The 20,602-nt window shown below is 46.2% G+C and overlaps 1 protein-coding gene and 1 long non-coding RNA gene across 7 annotated transcripts in view; both read right to left on the minus strand.

Annotated features, from left to right (window-relative positions):
* LOC307214524 overlaps nucleotides 1–20,602 on the minus strand; it is a 296,482-nt gene that overhangs the window by 89,788 nt on the left and 186,092 nt on the right. The gene's annotated exons all lie outside the window — the stretch shown is intronic.
* LOC307215416 (uncharacterized protein) lies at nucleotides 6,681–10,251 on the minus strand. Of its 6 annotated transcripts, XM_079974621.1 has the most exons (9): nucleotides 10,005–10,251; nucleotides 9,298–9,374; nucleotides 8,863–8,894; nucleotides 8,612–8,728; nucleotides 8,402–8,481; nucleotides 8,166–8,259; nucleotides 7,976–8,059; nucleotides 7,311–7,415; nucleotides 6,681–7,179 (listed from the first exon to the last, which is right to left on the minus strand). In XM_079974621.1, exons 1-9 carry the CDS (start codon nucleotides 10,013–10,015, stop codon nucleotides 6,949–6,951), a joined length of 831 nt encoding a protein of 276 aa, XP_079830747.1. In that variant the 5' UTR covers nucleotides 10,016–10,251; the 3' UTR covers nucleotides 6,681–6,948. The 6 variants fall into 6 exon arrangements, with proteins under 6 accessions (XP_079830747.1, XP_079830746.1, XP_079830745.1 ...); XM_079974620.1 differs by having other exon boundaries at nucleotides 9,298–10,251; XM_079974619.1 differs by lacking the exons at nucleotides 9,298–9,374; nucleotides 10,005–10,251 and having other exon boundaries at nucleotides 6,681–6,912; nucleotides 7,128–7,179; nucleotides 8,863–9,243.

Raw genomic sequence — 20,602 nt, forward strand, 5'->3', positions numbered from 1 at the left:
ACGAAAGAGACATTGAAGAATTTCTTAAGAAATATGGATTACAAAAAATTTCGCAACAAAGTATGGCGTTTTTAAATGAGAAAATAACTGAACAAGAAATTGAGGGTGCCATTCAAAACATGCAACTGGGGAAATCTCCAGGGCCAGATGGACTAACCTCCAGATATTACAAAGCCTTGAAAGACTGGATAATTCAGCCACTTAAGGAGGTTTGCAACGAGATATTAGAGGGGAAAAGGGCACCTGAGACGTGGAAAGAAGCCTTCATCACACTTATACCAAAGACTGAGGTTGATAAAAAACAGATCAAGAACTACCGCCCTATATCACTACTTAATGTGGATTACAAAATTTTTGCAGACATTTTGGCAAAAAGACTAAAGAAGGTGCTGGTGGAGGAGATTCATAAAGACCAGGCAGGCTTTCTCCCGGGTAGGCATATATCTACTAATGTAAGGAATATAATTGACATTATAGAAATGTTGACAGTGAACATTAATACGAAGGCAGTTTTAATTTTTGTGGACGCGGAGAAAGCCTTTGACAATATATCTTGGAAATTTATGAAAAAGAATCTCCACGGGATGGGGGTAGGCCAAAGGTTTGAAAATGGTATAAGTGCAATTTATTCTGAGCAAAAGGCGAAGTTAATTGTAAATAATGTGGTTATGGATGAACTACCTATAGAAAAAGGGACACGTCAGGGGTGCCCAATATCCCCATTACTTTTTATATCGGTCCTGGAGGTCCTGTTAAATATGATTAGGGGAGATCAGCTGGTAAAAGGGATTCAGGTCGGAGCCAGACATTACAAATTAAAGGGTTTTGCAGATGACTTAGTACTGACTTTGCAAGAGCCAGACACTAGTACCAAAAGAGCTTTGGAATTAATTCAAGTATTTGGCCAGGTCGCAGGATTTAAGTTGAATAAACAAAAAACCAAGGTATTGGAAAAGAATTTAACAAATGTTGAAAGGGAAAGATTCCAAGAGGAAACTGGGTTAATGGTGGCAAAGAGTGTAAAATACCTGGGGATTAACATGACATCTAAGAATGTGAACTTATTTAAGGACAACTATGACAAGTGCTGGACTGAGATAAAGAAAGATTTAGAAATATGGTCAAACCTGAAGCTTTCCTTGTTAGGTCGAATTGCTGTGATCAAAATGAATGTATTGCCTAGAATGTTATTTTTGTTTCAGACATTACAAATTGTTGATAAACTGGACTGTTTCAAGAAGTGGCAGAAAGGCATATCTAAATTTGTCTGGCAGGGCAAAAAGCCCAGAATTAAATTTAAGATACTTACCGACTCTAAAGAAAGAGGGGGGTTTGCCCTGCCGGACTTAAGACTTTACTATGAATCGGCAGCTTTCTGCTGGTTAAAAGATTGGCTACTTCTTGAAAATGCAGACATTCTAGATTTGGAAGGATTTGACAATAATTTTGGTTGGCATGCATATATCTGGTATGACAAGGTTAAAGTGTATAAGGGTTTCAAAAATCATATTGTCAGGAAAGCACTATATAATGTATGGATACGGTATAAAGATTTACTGGAAAACAGAACTCCCAGGTGGCTTTCACCTATGGAGGCTAAGGAAGTAAAGAAACTTAATATGACAACCAATTGGCCGAAATACTCTGAGATTTTAGAACAAGAAGGTGGTGAATTTAAATTACAAAGTTATGAGAAAATAAAGTCCAAGGTACGAGATTGGCTCCATTATTTTCAAATAATGGAGGCTTTCAAACAAGACAGGAAAATTGGCTTCCAGGTGGAGAAATCGAAATTGGAAACAGAATTGTTAGAACCCAATACTAAGAATTTATCAAGAATGTACAACTTGCTGTTGAAGTGGAATACAATAGATGAGACAGTGAAGTCTGCTATGGTTAAATGGGCACAGGACATAGGTCATGACATTATGTTTGCTGACTGGAAGCAGTTATGGACCACAGGTATTAAATTCACGGCATGTAATGCCTTACGAGAAAACATTATGAAAATGATTTATAGGTGGTACATGACCCCAGTCAAGCTTGCGAAGATTTACCATTTGCCCAATAACAAATGCTGGAAATGTAAAGAGACTGAGGGTACCTTTTTCCACCTTTGGTGGACCTGCCCAAAGATTAAGGCCTTCTGGGAAATGATTTATAATGAAATTAAGAAAGTGCTTAAGTGCACCTTTAACAAGAAACCAGAGGCATTTCTCTTGGGTATGGTCGGCCAGTTGGTGTCGAAGAAGGATAAGAATTTCTTTTTGTACGCTACTACGGCAGCAAGGATTCTTCTAGCAAAGTATTGGAAGACACAAGAGCTACCCACGCTGGAGGAATGGCAGGCGAAAGTGATTGACTTTATGGGATTGGCAGAAATGACCGGCAGAATCCGCGACCAAGAGAAAGAGACTGTGGAAGAAGATTGGAAGAAATTTAAGATGTATCTTAAGAATTATTATAAAACTGAGGAGTGTTAAAATGCTGAGGGAAAAGAAGACGTAGAATTGCAGCGATAATTGGGTTTAAAAATTTAGGGTGGAATAGAGAAAGAGGACAAATTTATATTTAATTGGGTAAGATAGGTTGCTGAATAATGGTACTAAACTAAGGATGCAAAAAGGGAAAGGTATGGGGAAGTCCGGGAAAAGAGGGTTACGAAAATAAGGTTAAGAAAATATGAGTTTGTTGTTTGTTTGTTTTTATGTTGTTTTTTTGTTTGTGATAAAAAATTGGAAATTAATAAAAATCATTTAAAAAAAAAAAAAACAAGATACCAATTTTATTTTAAAGAAAGGAATGGAAATGGTTTATTGAGTGTTTACAAACAAGCCATAAGCAGATGAAGACAGGATTAATGTAAAAACCTGCGGTTTCAAAATATATATGCGATATATGTGGGGACAGATATACAAAAGAATATGTTGAGATAATTTGGAGCATGCCGGGAGATGAAAAGAAATGTAAAGAAACCACAGAAAGAGGGGGAAGGGAGTCAGAGTTTGAAATGTTAAAATTATGATTGAATAATTGTTGTCATATTATAAATAAAAATTAATAATAATAATATAATAATAATAATCTGTGCCTAGGGCCACAGCCCCACTGGCACCCCCATGCTATGCCCCTGCCCCAGGGCACAGCCCAATGCAAAAAATAAAATAAAATAAATTTCTCCTGATGTGTGTTGAGGGCAGCCCTTCCTCTTGCTTTTCTGGCAGCTAGCCCAATTTGTGCCCCCAAAATGGCCATGCCAGACAAGGGCTTGCTTATTCGGCCAGCTTTTCTGTATCCCATATCTGCCTGTTTTTTGAGATAACCTTCAACTTGTTGTCTAGATGATGAACTAATTCTCCTCTCTGTTCTTCAGTTTTATATTTATCCTCTATAAAATCATTCTTTAGCACCCTTCCACTCTCCAGCCTTATTCCTGTCATAATTTTCCTTGACCTTTACTGGTGCTGGATGAATGCCATGGTCAGTACTAAAAAGACTGATGCTGAGCAGAATCTGTCCACATGCATTTCTGGAGAGGGAGCAGAACAAAAGCTTTAGCAGTGCTGGACAGTAAATATACGGATATGAGTGCCTTTTGTGAATGGCCTCCTACAAGGGAATGGATGGAAGCATTTGGAGCTACCATAATGGGAAGTGCATCATCCCCCTCCTATTATTATTATTATTATTATTATTATTATTATTATTATTATTTAGAGCCATTTCTCTGTGACACGTAGACCAACTGCATTATGGTAATGGAAAGGTTTGTTCCTGACTGAGGTCATAAATCACGAGTAAATGTCTGCTTCCTACAATTCTGCCAGCTCTCTCTCTAGAAATAATCTGGCGTTCCAAAGGTTACTAGAGATATCCAAACATTTATGATGCAGAATTAATAACTTCAAGGTCAGAAGAAGAGAGGCCAATTTAGACTCATTCATCATGTCGTCTATATTGATTTCTGGAACTTAAAGGAACTTGAGTCATAATTGCAGAGATAAACAGAAGTTATGGACTTTCCCTTTCACAGATGTAGCTCTTTAAAAAGCCTATATATTATATATTCTCTCTCTCTCTCTCTCTCTCTGGATTTTTGCAATATTAAAAGTTAATTGACAATGGGTGTAAAATGACAGCATGAGAGCTCACCTGGGACACTGGTCATTGGACTGTGTCACCACTAGGTATTGCAAGCCACTTTCCAGATTGGGGTAAGTAAGTCCTTAGGCCCTCAAAGCCCCACTGTCTGGCCCTCTCCCTGTGTTATACTCCTTTCACAGCCACAGCCCCCTCCCTTGGCCACAGCCCTGCTGTAAATATAGTGGGCTATCTATGTTCAATTGTCATTCAAGCTAAAAATTGCTGCAGGGTACAATCACGATATTAGACAAGGGGTTCGCCCACTTCTGCTCGTCTTGTGCCTTGAAAGTATGGATCCACACAGCTTGTAATTCACACTTTCTAGACATGGCTCTAAGAAGTTTTCTTCTTGCCTTGTTCCTTTCCTAGGAAAAATCTGCTCTTTAACTCTATCTGCAGAAAACGCAATGGCCGTTTTCTCTGATTGAGTGCTAAAGAGCAGTTTTCCCCAGGAGAAAGCAGGAGGACAAGAGGAGTTGTGGGTTAAGCCCTGGGATATGGATCAAAATTAAATCAGAGCAGGACTGATGGAGAGGGATTAGGTTTGGATCATTTTTGGTTTAGCACAGGGGATCTACTCATAGATCACTGGATGATTTGAAGTATATCAGCAAGGGGTTTAACCATTGTTCCCAATCTTTTTAACAATTTTAATTATGTTCGGCATATCTGGAAGGCACGGCATAAATGAACATTACGACCTCTCTAATGCTTCTAGTTCCTATTTGTATGACTCTCCTTGTGTACAGTTCTATGCTCATGAAATTCAATGTCATCAAGACCGTACATCTCATAATTATGTGGATCAGATGCCTTTATGCCATATTCAGTTATCTGAATTACATCAGAAACAGAATATGTGGCCTTCAGATGACTTCTGAGAACTCTTATAAAGTTCAGATATAGCCACAGGCTAAGATATTTTTTTAAGTAGCATATGCATAAGCTTACTCAATAGTTTTCAAACTCTATAATTTCAAAGTCTAAGGCATTAAAATTGGATTTACAGAAAAGAATTTGTGTGTGTGTGTGTGTGTGTGTATATATAGGCATAATGAACTGAATAAATGGCAACGCATTAGCCAAGTGGTTAGTCAGAATGTCTCTATGGATATGACTTCTGCCCAAATGTTCAGACAACTCATTTCATTATTTTTTCCATGTAGTATTGTACTGCAAAGCCTTGTTTAGAGCAGACAGCAAAAGATAACCCTTATTCCCCTGAAGTTATCATGCAAAAAATCAATTCAACCCACACCCTAATACCGCTGAATTGACAAGATACAATTACAGAACTGAATAAAGTAAATTACTTAACTCTTGTAGGGATTTTGAGAATGGAAGAGCTACTGAGTGCTTGCCATATGATTCACTTGGGCAAAAAGTTTTTTGTTTTTTGTTTAAAGAACACTTTCTACTGTAGTAATAACACAGGGAAAGGTGCAATGTAAAGGCCAAGTCTACTTTAATAAGTCTTTGAAAGATGATCACTCCCAATACAAATTAAAAACCCGTATTTTCTTGGTCCTTGGGCAAGTTTTCTTCCATGTGATCCCTCCCTGAATGCCTTTGTTTGTTTCACCACTATTTGCTTGTCCTCTTCCTCTGGACCCAAATTACGTGGAGGGCCTGATGAAGATAAAGTTGGAAGCAAATCCTGTCACTGGTCCCTCACTTAAAAGATGCAAGCGAAACTTAGGCAGCATACAGTGGTGCCCCACAAGACGAATGCCTCGCAAGACGAAAAACCCGCTAGACGAAAGGGTTTTCCGTTTTGGAGGCGCTTCGCAAAACGAATTTCCCTATGGGCTTGCTTCGCAAGACGAAATGTCTTGCGAGTTTTTCTGACTTTTTTTTTTCTTTCCCCCCCTTTTTCTAAGCCGCTAAGCCGCTTATCTGCTTATCCGCTAAGCTGATAAGCCGCTAAAAGCCGCTAAAAGCCGCTAAGCTGCTAATAGCGCTAATCCGTCAATGGGCTTGCTTCGCAAGACGAAAAAACTGCTAGACGAAGAGAATCGCGGAACAGATTCTTTTCGTCTTGCGAGGCACCACTGTACATTTAAAACACATTGCTTCTCCCCAAGGATTCTTGGAACTGCAGTTTACCATTCAAAGAGCTACAGTTCCAGCCCCCTTAACAACAGAAAAGTGCCCAGATCAATGGAAGACAATAACATAATGAAATTCAAAACAGTAACAATTTATTGCACGTTGATTCAAAATCCATTAAAAACAATTTAGTTTAAGGAATGCAAGAAAATCGATCAGCTTGATCCAGTGACACCAGAGAGAGCCATTTTCAAATAACTCAAGGGCTGTCACATGGAAGATGTAGCCAGCATTTTTTTCTCCTGCTCTGGACGGTAGGACTCAAACCAATGGCTTCAGGATACAACAAAGGAGATTCCGACTGAACATTGTTCAACAGAGAAATGGACTCCCCTGGAAGGTGATGGACTCTCCTTCCTTGCACGTTTTAAAGTAGGGATTAGATGACTATCAGTTCTGGATGCCATCTTTCTTTCTTTCTTTCTTTCTCTCTCTCTCCTTCCTTCCTTCCTTCCTTCCTTCCTTCCTTCCTTCCTTCCTTCCTTCCTTCCTTCTAGTTCTGCCCCATCTCAGTCCATATTTCATGGCTGGTTAAATCATCTGTCCCTCTCCTGATTCTCAGTGCCTCTTCTTCTGCCAGTCTTTGGCCAGCTGAGATGTCAAAATAGAGCAGCAATTCCTTCAAGGAGGAAAATCACAACTCCTCAATGATGATGTCATCTGGATGGAAAAGAATGAAAAAGAGAGAAAATCTGTTCAGTCCTCTCCGCTTCTTGTAGCTGGAGTCAGTCTGGGTGCTGCCCTCCCAGGCCAGGTGGGAAAGGCCTGCCAGGCAGGGAGCAGGTCCCGCAGGACTCCCAGCAAGAAGACCTGGGAGGTGTGTCTTGGGCAAACAAGGGACAGGGAGTTCACTGTCCCCAAGGTGTGGGGCTTACCTTCTTTCAGATTATTCCTGAAACAAGCCAGCTCTGGACGAATTACTGTGTTCTGCAGAGGAAAGACAAATATGAGTCAGTTGACACTATGAACCCCACCCTGGATGGGTGTAAGAGAAGCAGCCCCACCCAGGAAGGATGGAAGCAACCAAAGAACTGAATACAGGAAGGCAAAATACTTACTCTTAGGTTCGGGAATCTTCGAGAAAGGGTCAGCAGCAGGGATATACTGCTGGCCGTTAATTTCCTTTGGTCTTCACTCCCCCAAAGGGCGTAATATCGGAGGTCCTGCGGGATAAAAGAAATGGGACAGTCAGTTGGGTAAGGGACAGGGGGGCAACCCTAACACCACTCCTGATGCTATTAGGATACTTTTGTTGTTGTTGTTTAGTCGTTTAATCGTGTCCGACTCTTCGTGACCCCATGGACCAGAGCACGCCAGGCACTCCTGTCTTCCACTGCCTCCCGCAGTTTGGTCAGACTCATGTTGGTAGCTTCGAAAACACTGTCCAACCATCTCGTCCTCTGTCGTCCCCTTCTCATTGTGCCCTCCATCTTTCCCAACATCAGGGTCTTTTCCAGGAAGTCTTTTCTTCTCATGAGGTGGCCAAAGTATTGGATCCTCAGCTTCAGGATCTGTCCTTCCAGTGAGAACTCAGGGCTGATTTCCTTAAGAATGGAGAGGTTTAATCTTCTTGTAGTCCATGGGACTCTCAAGAGTCTCCTCCAGCACCATAATTCAAATGCATCAATTCTTCAGGAATCAGCCTTCTTTATGGTCCAGCTCTCACTTCCATACATCACTACTGGGAAAACCAGGGCTTTAAATATATGATTAGGATACTTACGGTAAGCAATTGGAGAAGGGTTCTAGTATTGGGGGCTTCTAGGAGGAGACCCCCCAGCAGGCTTTGGAATGGCCTCTTCAGTTCCTGTGGGAAAAGAGAGAAGAGAGGTTGAGTGCTGCTGAGTTAAATTTTGTAAGAGTGTGGGAAGAAGAAAGAGCTGTGCAAAGAGAAGTTAAAGCAGAGGACATACCTCTTTGTCCTCCTCTGCGCTCCCCAGAACTGCCTCTGTTGTTCTATGGAGGATCACACTCACCATAGAGGGTCTGAAGTGGGGTCTCATAAAACTGGAGAAAGAAAGGGAAGGGGTTAGATACTGCCTCCTCCAAGTCACCCTTGTCCCCTTCTCCCTCCTGCCTCCTGCCACCCAAAGCTCCCCCTGGAGTTCTGCCCCCCTGCAGCCCCGATCACCCCAAAGACCCCACTCACCTCAACTGCAGGAGGGCCTCGAAGGCCAGGGCCAGGCTCAGGGGGCGATCCCTGAAGTACTCCAAGTGGCTGAGGATGTCCTGGAAGAGAGCAGAGGAGGAAAGTCAGCTCCTTCCAGGAGTCTCCAGAGGACAGGGCTCCAACACCAAACGCCAGCCCCTCTCTGGCCCTCCCTCCCCATGGGGGTCCCTCACACCACCAATCACTCACCAGAATGGCTTTGGCCGTCTCCTCCTTGGAGTACTTCAGGGTTCGGAGCCCCCTGAGCCGAGCTGCCTGGCAGTCCTGGATGATGCCCAGGAGATAAAGCTGATCTTTGTCTAGCAGCTGAAAGGCAAAAGTCAGGCTGTCAGTTCCTTGTGGGGCGAGGGCTCCTCCACATCTGAGAGTGCAGAGTGGAGTGCAAAAGGGGGGCAAGTCTGAGGAATCCCCTCCCCACTCTCGTTTTATCCAATACTCACCGCAACGGAAGGGATGTGGATTCCCAGCACATCTGCTAAGTGAAGGACATGGGGATTGGTGAGTTCCTCCCTGAGCCCTTGCAAGGCTTTCCCAAGAGTTTTCTCCTGGATTCCAAGTCCTACTACAGGAGAAGGACACCCCAGGCCTTGGGGGGCCAATCCTAACCTCCTACCCCCAGAACATGGCTCCCCAGGGAAGATGCCCCTCCCACTGACAACTGTCCCCCTGCCTTGCCCCACAGCCCAGCCACCTGCTTCCCCCAACAGACCCCACAAAATGGGGTGGTTGCTGGGGTGGGGGGCGGTTGGGTTTCCAGATGCTGTTGCAGATAGGCAGGTTGGATCCAGCCGTCTGGCTCTGTGCATCTTTTTCTAGATGTCCCCCCAACCCATTCCTGCCCTCCTCCATCCCCAAAAGGAGGGTCTCTTGCTCACCCGACACCGCGGGCTGCTCCAGGACTTCCAAGGGGGGCACCTTATTGCAGCTGATCAGCTGCCTTAAGTGCCTGAACCTAGAAGAGATGAGCAGAGAGAGTGACTCAGAAGCTGGCAGCCCCAATTCGTGGGGGGGGGGAGAGGGGGGCATCTGCCCCAATTCCTGCCATCTCTCTGCAGTTCTGTGACCTGAAAGGGCATCGCCAGAGCTGGAAAGAGGCAGCCCAGAGCACAAATGGCTGGCAGAGAGAGAAAGGAGGCCCCAAGTGCTATGGGTTCAAGAGCTCCAGCTCAAAGGAAAGACAAGCATTACCAGCTGTTAAAGGGCTGATCTGCCTCGTCTTCTTAGGACAGCCCTGCCCTTACTGGTGAGGGAGGAGACCCCTAGGAGGGTCCTCCAAGCACCAAGGTGTCCCAGAAGAGGAGCAGAACATGAGGAAGGGGGTAGAGCCTTTCTTGGAGCCAGAGAGACCCCTAGGAAGGGGGAGAAGGCCAATGTTGTAGGGCAGCTGGAGAGATGCAAAATTGAGCCAGGCAGTGGTGTAGTGGTTGGAGGGCTGGACTGGGAGGACCTGGGAGAGCAGGGTTCAAATCTCCACTCAGACATGAAGCTCTCTGGTGGACCAGAGAGCTAAAGCTGTGGAGGGGACCCAGGACTCACACCCTGCCCCCAGGAGACCAAGAGAAAGCAAAGGAATGGTACTTACAGCCTGCACATCTTCTTGATGAACCCCCACCCCTATCTAAGCTAACTACCTAGCTAAAATTCCCACCCAAGCCTGATCCCAAACTCTGATCCCACCTCCACCTCCAAACCCAGCCCTAACCCCAAACCTAACCCCCACCCTAACCCTACACTTACCCGTAACTATTCTTCTATAAACAAAATAAATATATTCAGAAATGTGCACAAATGCGCACAAATATGCACAAATGCACACAAATGCGCACAAATATGCAAATAATAATAATAATAATAAAGTGTTAAAATAAAAAGGTAAAATAAATAAAATAAAAATAAATAAAATAAAATGAATCAAATAAAAGTAATAAATAAAATAATAAGAAAAATAGCAAGCAGACCTCTCCTCTTCTACAACCACCACCACCACTACCTCTCTCTCTCCTGACTCTCCTCACTAACCCACAATGGCCGCCTGGAAGTCAGAGGCTTTTAAGGGAAGAGCATGAGATGTCACAAAGGAGGGCAGGTCCTTGTCCCCATGGCAACCCCTCCACCTGGACCTGGCCCCTCCTGAGAGGTGATGCTTCTCTGTCAGAACTTGGAGGCGCCTTCTGTTCCGCCTGCAGCTGGGCTGCATCTTCTATCCACAGATTCACATCGGCATTTCACGTCCTTCTTGCTGCAGCCCCATTTCCAAAGGGAGACCACCCCCATAATCTTCAAGGCAGGCTAGGGGTCTCCATAGTGCAGGATTGGACCATCTGCTTTGCATGCAGGTCTTCTGTCCTGGGAATGTCCCGCCCCCCATTCGAAACCCTGGAGAGCTGCTGCCAGTCAGCGCTGGCTAGTTGAAGATGGATATTGAGCAGCTGGAAGGTGAGCAGAGGAGGGTGACCAGGATGATGAAGGCTCTGGAAACCAAGCCTGATGAGGAACAGTTGAGGCAGCTGGGTATGTTTAGCCTGGAGAAGAGGAGAGAGGAGAGCCATCTTCCAATATCTGAGGGCTGCAAGAGGGAGCAAGCTAGTTTTCTGCTGCTCCAGAGGGGAGGGCAGGAGAGGAGATTCGGACTAAACATTAGCAAGAACTTTCTGACGGTAAGACTCTCTGGGACGGTGGTGGACTCTCCTTCCTTGGAGGCTTTTAGGCAGAGGTTGGATGCCAATCTGCGAGGGATTCAGCTGCAATTTGGGGAGCACATAGCACTGGCCTACTTTACAGGGTTCTTGTAACCACACAAGGCTGCTGAGCATCCAATAGTGCCTAAGAAATGTTGAGCCTTCCATTTCATTGTGGGGAACAGCTGCAGTGCTTCAGGAGGTGTCCCTCAACTTCCGTTTCTTCTCTCTCCTGCAGCCAAAGGGGCCAGGCTGGATTACCAAATAGACAGAGTAGGCACTGGCCTATGGGCCCCACACTTTTTAGGGGGCCCCCGACAATGGATCAAAATAATATTGATTTGATCTTGAAAGAAAACGATAATCAAGCTTTCTTAGTTCAATGTTATTCCAGTGTGTGCATGAGGCCTGCCCCCTGCCCAGATTTTGACTGCTAAGGGGCCTCCACAGGGTTTAATCCAGCACTGCCCTGTGAACAGCCCAGTATACCTGAAGGAGTGTCTCCACCATTCAGCCCCATTCACACCCACTGAGGTCCAGCTCCAGCGAGAAGTGAGGTTACAGGGAACCAGGCAGATGGCCTTCTCGGTGGTGGCGCTCGCCCTGTGGAACGCCCTCCTATCAGATGCCAAGGAAATAAACAACTACCTGACTTTTAGAAGACACCTGAAGGCAGAGGCATAGGAAGGGGGGGTGCCGTGGGGGCAGTTCGCCCCGGGTGTCATCACTGAGGGGGCTGACAAAATAACAAAAATATGTTTTTTTTTAAATCTTTTTTTTCCCCAAGGTAAAGGACGCCGTGCCACAGCACTCCTGCCTGGGCAGCTGCCTCAAAGCGAACGAGAGAGACACTGGGGGCGGCGCTGCTGCTGTTGTAGCCGGAGGAGGAAAGAAAAGAAGAGGAGGTAGAAAATGACACTTGTAACTGCAGGTATCTTATTTTTCCTTCTTTTAATAATTTCAATGTGTGTGTGTGGGGGGGGTGACAAGAAATTTTCTGCACCAGGTACCACCTGACCTTGGTACCCCACTGGCCGCAACCCCATAGTCGCCTCACCTTTACCTTTTACAACCAGCACTTCAACTGGCAAATCCATATAATATGCAAGCAAAAAGGCATAGGACACCAGGCAGTCCCAGCTGTGTTCCCTGATATACTCTCCCCCATGTCCTCATCCTAGGACATGAGAAAAACAAATGGTGCTAGTCTTCCCACTACTCTCCAGGGCTCTTTAAAAATTGTTAATGATATCCCCTCCAGGACATTCTTATTACATAAACCTTCCTCTCACTCCAGTTTATTTTTCTCATTATGATATTCAGCTGAGATAAGGCCTCTAAATCCACAATTCAATTTTCATCACAAATTTGAAATGTAGTTCTCATTTAGTCTTAAAACGACTGACTTAAATTCAACCACGTGCTTCCCTTTTTAATCAACCTACCTACTCCATGAATAAAACGGCACTAGCTGTACCTCGAGTGTTCTAGTGCTGCGTTTTTCACTGTCAACAGTTCATTATAAGTCCTGGGTTATGAATAGGGGGATTTGACCAAACACAGGAGTTTGAATCAAATATTTAACTGAACAGAATAAATTCCTTGTGAAAACTTTGCTTTTCTGCCCCAGCTGGGAATTGTGTTCTCTTTCTTATATTGCCCTCTAGTCTCTGGATTTGGAGCTGGTTTAAATTTTCCTTCTGTAGATCTGTTGGCGACTGATCAAAGTTCACAGCGCAAATCGCAGAGAAATCAGTAGGAATTTGTTAAACCCGTTGGACGTTGCCTGCCTTTGACTGCAGAAAAAGAGGGGTTGCTAAACTATGTTTCAGGCCAGAACTATGTATCACTTAAAAGCATTTCCAACTCACCCTCCCTCACAAAAAGCCCAGGGTGTGGCCATAGCTGTCAACCTTCCCGTTTTTTGCAGGAAATTCCCTTATCCCAGCGCAGTTTCCCGCTGCTATCCCAGATTGTTAGATATCCTGTAGACTGTCCCTGGGACAGGTGAGGCTGCTGATCCCTTATTTTCGAGGCTGCTGATCCCTTATTTTCAAATCTGAAAGTTGACAGCTATGGGTGTGGCACAACAAAAACAAAGCTAATGTAAAACAAAAATTCAAACCAGCACAAGGTAAATGCATTCAGGGCAGAAAATGTACCCACGGGAAGAGCATATAGCAATCAGCAAAAAAGAATGCCAGGTGACAGCAATTTCTGCTCACGCCCTCCAAGAGGGCCCAGGCTCACTTTGTTTTCTTTCCAGGTTCGTCACTGGATTTCTCTCCTGGAATGGGAAGTTAGCTTTACTTTTGACCATGGGATGGCCTGCAGAGGCCTCCCATGGCTAGCGGCAGGCAGCACGGCCTTCTGCTGTGCTGTGGGGTGGCCTTGGGGCCTCCTGCGGTCAGCACCACCCCCGTCATCTGGGGGGGGGGAATCGGGGCTGCGCGAATGGCCCTGCCTTTGCTAGGCTGCATGTCGGCTTTCCAGGCCTCACACGGCCGGCACTGACCCCCCCCTTATACGGCGGAAGGATCGGGGATGCGGACATGGATTAGCCTTTTACTGGGCTGCAGGGAAGCCTTCCTACCCCCCACCTTCTTAGGCCTCCTGCGGCTGTAGCCATTCTCTTCCCCTGTGCTGGTCCCGGGGGGGGGGGAGTTACCATGGGGCGAGGTCCAGGACCTGAGTCGAGGGTTGGCAGACAGTCCTCCATGGGCGAAGCAGGGTCCAGAGCGAGGAGCTGGGCAAGGACAGGAACTCTGGAGGAACAGAACTGGGTGCTGGCTGAAACAGCTCTTCGACGACATTACTCCCACAACCTGGGACCGGGCTGACTGGCCTTTATCTTCTCTGAGGCCAGGGGCGGTCCTGGCCCCCAGGAGACCCGCCTCTCCTGGCCTTAGGGCGAGCACTCCTCCTGGGAGAAACCAGTTCCCTCCACCTCTCTGCCCTGAGCCTCTGCAGCTCAGGAGACACTGGAGGGTTACTGGACCCAGGGGGAGACTCACCTTCCCCTGACAGGGCTGGGAGAGGCGCACCTGTAGGCACCTGTAGGCACTGTGTCCTCAACCACCTCCAGAGCCAGAGTGGATTCACCTGGTGCCTGCTCCTGAGGATCCGGCACAGGTGCAGGCGCTTCAGAATCAAGGCCCTGCCCCAGTTCAGCCGGCCCTGGAGATGGGGACTCCTGTGCAGGCTGGGATTCCTCCTGTTCAGCCTCTGAATCAGATTCCCAGGCCATCACATCCCCCTCCCCCAGTATCAGGTGTGAATTGGCACCACATGGCTTGCTTCTGGGCCGCTTGGTGGCCTGCTTAGGCCTTCCACGACTGGCACCACTTGTGGGGGTGGTTTTGGGGATTCAGAGGGTCTGCTGGGGTCTCCTCCCAGCTCCAGGACATTCCCTTCCCTCCCACCCTTGGCCTGCTGTTTATACCTTTGCCATTTGGCTTTGGGGGTGCAGTTCTTGCTGCTAACTGATTGCACATATGTAGTAGATCGCTGCTTGATGTCTCTTAATTAATAGGATATAATTAACCACTCCTTTCATTCCCGGCCTATTGCATTGCATGGGCTGCCTCCTGTTGGCTTACAGTTTTGGCCACCAACACATGGCTTGGGTGGTGCACTTCTGGCTTCAAGCGTATGGGATTGCAGGAATCTTAACGTATTATTTTGCTTGCTTTTCAGTATTTTCTTTCGCGGCATGTGTGCAGTAAGGTTGCTGGTTCTGTCTGTTAGACCTTCGTTTAGTTATCCAACTGTTAGGTGGATTTCAGCTTGTTTCCACAGTGTTACATTGTCAAGTAGCTGGTAATTCCTTGTTTTCACATGCTGGTTACGCCATCATGTCTCCTACTATGGCAACTGGGCACAGTGATATCTCTTCCCCTCATACGTGTAGGTGCACAGTGAGGGGGCACTGTTCAGGCAGCAAATAAGATCAAAGGTCCTGTCTACCAGCAGGAAGGTCACCCCTATCCTGCGTGCCAAGAGCAAAGACCCTTGGCAGGGGCTGGGCCTAACAAAGGTGGCCGACTAGCCAAGAATGCTAGATGGCTCCTCTACTTCAGGTGTGGGGCTTAGCAAGAAAAGCCATCGAATTATTAGCCACCAGCCATTGGCAGCGGTATAGTTCGTCACCTGATGTCTCCCCTGACTGCTGTAGCCTGGAGGGTGGCACCGCTCAGTCAAGCGGGAAGGAAGTTCACAACGTAAAGCATTTAAATCACTACTTGCAGCAGTGTCTGGCATGGGCTGAGGCCCACTTAGATAAGTCCCCACGCCACCACTCTCGTGAAGGTAGGCGTAAGAATAAGTCACTGGTTATAAGTTCTTCCAACAGTTCCTCCAGCCCTGACTTGTGCAGAGTGCACAGCAGGAAGAAGAAGAAGAAGAAGAAGAAGAAGAAGAAGAAGAAGAAGAAGAAGAAAAGTAGTAGTAGTAGTAGTAGTAGTAGTTTGGATTTGATATCCCGCCTTTCACTCCCCTTCAGGAGTCTCAAAGCGGCTAACATTCTCCTTTCCCTTCCTCCCCCACAACAAACACTCTGTGAGGTGAGTGGGGCTGAGAGACTTCAGAGAAGTGTGACTGGCCCAAGGTCACCCAGCAGCTGCATGTGGAGGAGTGGAGACGTGAACCCAGTTACCCAGATTATGAGACTACCACTCTTAACCGCTACACCACACTGGTGGTGGAATGTGGAAGTCTAGAAAGCACGGTCACAAGTGCAAGAGAGATTCATTGGATGCTTTGGATCTTTCAAGTATGAGTGATTCCTCTAGTTGTGAGTCAGAGGAACACTGCAAGGGGTATTGGGTCACCACACACAAGTTCTCTGGGCTTCCAAGCTATATTGGGGAACATAGAACCTGGCGCCATCACTGTGCCTTTGGGGCTACTGCACCATGCGATGAGGATGGGCTGGACGCCAGGGGGAGGGTTTGTGACTTCAACTTTAAGCGCACGGACCAGCCTCCAGGTGTCCGTCTGAAGAGGAAGGTATGCACACGCATCCTCATTGGTGAGTTCGTGGATTTATTCTCTTTGCTTTCTCTGGTATCTGCATGCAGCACATAATTTAAGTTGGTGCCGTGTCGTAAAAAAGACAAGGCAGTGGATGTGAAATGCACATTTGACAATTGGATGAACGCATTCACCACTTACATGGGACTGGTGTCAGCTGCCTATCCTGATGGGAAGGGGGGCAGCTGGCTAATTACCAAAGCATCATTCTTAAGGCTAGATACATGGCAGGGGAGGCAGAGGCCTTGGCTTACAATGAGGATTTCTGCACAAGGGCCTGCCATTTTGTCACACACACCCCTCAGTCATGACACCTGGGGCAGACCGCACCCACCACACACCCCTTCCTACAACCTCTGCTTAACCATCCAGTCAAAACCACTAATGCTGTCATTTCTGTAGATCTTAATTTGAAGACATGTTACTAGGCAAGAAGGGGCTCCTACAAGTGTTTAAGTCACAAGCCATTTAGGACTTTATAAACTGACAGAAGCACCTTGAATCTAATCCTGTATCACGCTGGCAGCCAGTGAAACTTTTAGACCCATAAAGCAGGATAGGTATTCATTCACATACCTTATGTGATTTGTGTTAGGATCTAAACCCAACTGACCCCAAGCATCTGGCTCTCCCTTGTCAGACTGCCTCATGTCCCACTCAGGTACCATAATTTTTATGAGTGGTCAAAAGATGTATTTAATGTGTTTAGATTCAGGGTGCTTACCCTATGAAGAACATAGTAAGGTAAAGGTAAAGGTACCCCTGCCCGTACAGGCCAGTCTTGACAGACTCTGGGGTTGTGCGCCCATCTCACTTAAGAGGCCAGGGGCCAGCGCTGTCCGGAGACACTTCCGGGTCACGTGGCCAGCGTGACATCGCTGCTCTGGCGAGCCAGAGCCGCACACGGAAACGCCGTTTACCTTCCCGCTTGTAAGCGGTCCCTATTTATCTACTTGCACCCGGAGGTGCTTTCGAACTGCTAGGTTGGCAGGCGCTGGGACCGAGCAGCGGGAGCGCACCCCGCCGCAGGGATTCGAACCGCCGACCTTTCGATCGGCAAGCCCTAGGCACTGAGGCTTTAACCCACAGCGCCACCTGCGTCCCGTATGAAGAACATATGGTAGGACAAATTAGTCAGGATATATAGATCTGTATGCACCACTTCTGTTCCCAGTGCTCCATATGTCCCAACTTTGCTGGCTTCATCCCTAATGGAGGGTCGTTCTTCATACATTCACCTGAACATGCTCAGAAGCCTCTCAATGATCAGGGGATCCTGTGTAATGGGAGCTCCTGGTTGTGGGGTGGATTCCAAGTATGCTCAGCTGAACACACGAGAAGTCCCCATTCAGATCTTCCACTCAACATGCAGACATTTTGGGCTGCAGCCCAGGGAGGCAGGGACACTGGCATGGGTTTAGCAGGTACAGCCCCATTCCTCATCACATTTTTTAGAGGAATGCCTGAATAGGAATGAAATCTGCATCAGAACCACTGTTATTCAGCTGCAATTTGGATAGCTACAGTATATGAAGTCCCCTTTTTCTCGTCTGTGCCTTCTCACCTTGAACCGAACCATATAATAATAACGATAATAATAAACTAACCTGAATGCAAGATGCAATGTGCTCATATTGCATTATTGACTCCTAACTCATAAGCATTCAGATTGAAGTTTGCTAGTAAATGAAGTTTATTTTCGTATTTGGCAAAATATGTTGAAGTAATTTCACCCTATTAAGTTGGTGGGCAGGTTGTATTAATATTATAGCAGCATGTTATAGCCAGTGCCTATTTAAAAGCTGCAAAAATACGATAGTTGAAGAAGGTTGCTTACCTTATCACTAATTATCTGATTTCACACCATCCTCAAATGTGCCCTGGTTTGACCTCCAATTCCTCTTGAGAACTGCAAGAGATGGTTTGTAGAGGAAAAGCTGTAACTTTCTAACAGTACTGGGTCAGAAATGACTTTATTCTTCATCTAGTCCAGTAGGTCTCATGAGATGAGCTAGGCTTCCCTAGGGAGATACATACTCCTTTTCAATCAATTCCTAGGTCTGCAAAGAAGCAGAGCAGCAACCTATCACTTTTCAGTGAGCCCAAAACATAGATTGTTCTTTTCAGTCCTTTATTCTTTCATGAATGGCTTTGGCCGTGTATACCCAAAGGAGTGTCTCCATCCCCATCATTCTGCCCAGACACTGAGGTCCAGCTCTGAGGGCCTTCTGGCTGTTCCATCCCTGTGAGAAGTGAGGTTACAGGGAACCAGGCAGAGGGCCTTCTCGGTAGTGGCACCTGCCCTGTGGAATGCCCTCCCATCAGATGTCAAGAAAATAAACAACTATCTGACTTTTAGAAGACATCTGAAGGCAGCCCTGTTTAGGGAAGTTTTTAATGTTTGATGTTTTATTGTGTTTTTAATATTCTGTCGGGAGCCGCCCACAGTGGCTGGGGCAACCCAGTCAGATGGGCATCATATTATTATTATTATTATTATTATTATTATTATTATTATTGCAGTGACTGTGTCCCACATGGCTCCCAGCCCTGCAAAAGGAAGTGCAGGGTATCTTTCCAGGAAAGCCTGCCTCTTACCCCCGTCTGTTTCATTGGCTCACCACCTAATAGTGGCTGCCTGCCCCAAAGCGAGGTTGGGACAACTGCTAAGGAGATACGTGATTGGAATACAGCATCAAAATCACCACACCAAGTATGTAGCAGGATCAGGAGCTGTGGTGGGGAGCAGAGCCAACTCCTAGATGGTTTCTTTGGGAAACCTGTTATCTCCGCAAAATGCTACAAGCATTGCTGGCACTATTTCTAATAATATTAATAATAGGCTGATACCAATGAGCACATAAGAAAAGAGCAGCAGCAAGGTAGGAAACAAATATTAATTAATATAGAGAAAGAAGGGCAATAGAGGATTAAACAAAGTTTAAGATACTGGAATTCTTTGCTATGTAAAGTGTAGACATCAAATGGAGTAAATTAGTGGTTCAGAGGAATAATTATGCTAATACAGCTCTGCTCTGAAAGGTGGTAATAAGCCTAATTTTCCAGGCAATAGGCAATTTGACTTCTAATTATTTCATTTATATTACAGTACATACACTGTACTATGAATCATTTAAACCATATCTTGCCTTTTGATTTCACCCACAGCAGCCCATGTATGTGTGTGGGGATGAGGAGGAGGAATGGCAAATCGATGACACCAGCTTAGGTAAGTTTTAATTTCAAGAAACACAACATAAAAGTACCACCAATGTGTTGAGAACAAAGGGACATGATTTCTCTGCATTTCATTATTGTAGGGTTGCCATATTTCGAAACGTGAAACTTCAGACCTTTTTCTTTTTGGCAAAGTTGTTTAGCTTTTTTGCCCAAAGTTGAGAGCTGTTGCCCAGACACTGTTTACAAGGGCTGAAGACCAGCTATGGCTGGGAAATTTTGAAGGTTTGGCAACCCTATTGCAGACTTGAATTTTGGGGATCACTTTCATAGAATTCTTTTTGAGGTTTGCTACATTTTGCTGGGTTTGGAAATCATTTTTTTGGCTGCCCCCTGCACCAGATGTGAAATTTTCCCTGGGCAAACCGCTCTGTGGCACTTCCCGTCTGGCCTGCTAAATCATTTCTGTGGAGGCATTTGTTGCTGGGAGGGGAAATCTGCTGTATCTGTCATTAGCAATACTCTGGGTGCAGGTGAAATATGGAACATGCTTCCAGAAACAGATAGAAAGGAGATGTAGTACAAGCTCCATATGGGGATGCACAACAGCTGCTTTCCTAAACTCTTAAGCTGGTTGTCACGGGAGGTTTAGAGAATGATAGTCCATCTCCTTTGCTGTTTTAAATGGGCTTCCAGCTCAGTCTGGCAGCAGTTATCCACTGACCAAACACATACCGTATTTTTCGCCCTATAGGACACACTTTTTCCCCTTCGAAAATGAAGGGGAAATGTGTGTGCGTCCTATGGGGCGAATGCAGGCTTTTGCTGAAGCCTGGAGAGCGAGAGGGGTCGGTGCGCACTGACCCCTCTCGCTCTCCAGGCTTCAGGAAGCTATCCGCAAGCCTCCCGCGCCTGGCAGGAGGTCCTGCCGGGCGCGCGAGGCTTGGGGTGGCAGCCTGCATCCCGAAGCATGGGGTGCCCTCGGGAGGACGCCCCGTTCTTCGGGCAGATGTCCGCAAGCCTTGCGCGCTGGGTGGGAGTTCCCGCCGGGCTCACAAGGCTTGCAGGCAGCAGCCTGTTCTGGGGGCTGGGGTCGGGGGAAGCTCAGGCTTCCCCCGGCACCAGCCCCGTGCCTGGAGGGGGGAAATAATTTTTTTTCTTTATTTCCCCCCCCCCAAAAAAAAAAACTAGGTGCGTCTTATGGGGCGGTGCGTCCTATGGGGCGAAAAATACGGTAATCTGTTACCAGATCAGTTTAACTGGAAATGTCAAGAATTGAACCTGGGACCTTCTA

This window comes from Podarcis cretensis (assembly GCF_951804945.1).
Source record: "Podarcis cretensis genome assembly, chromosome: 4".
NCBI classification, from domain to species: Eukaryota; Metazoa; Chordata; class Lepidosauria; order Squamata; family Lacertidae; genus Podarcis; species Podarcis cretensis.

What these genes read in the sequence shown, in the direction of transcription:
- LOC307215416 (XM_079974616.1), bottom strand. Translation starts at nt 9,228, where the DNA reads ATGCACAGAGCCAGACGGCTGGATCCAACCTGCCTATCTGCAACAGCA. An exon ending in GAGGCCCTCCTGCAGTTGAG is followed by an intron (nt 8,260 to 8,401) that starts GTGAGTGGGGTC and finishes TTCTTTCTCCAG; the next exon opens with TTTTATGAGACCCCACTTCA. An exon ending in GCGCAGAGGAGGACAAAGAG is followed by an intron (nt 8,060 to 8,165) that starts GTATGTCCTCTG and finishes CTTTTCCCACAG; the next exon opens with GAACTGAAGAGGCCATTCCA.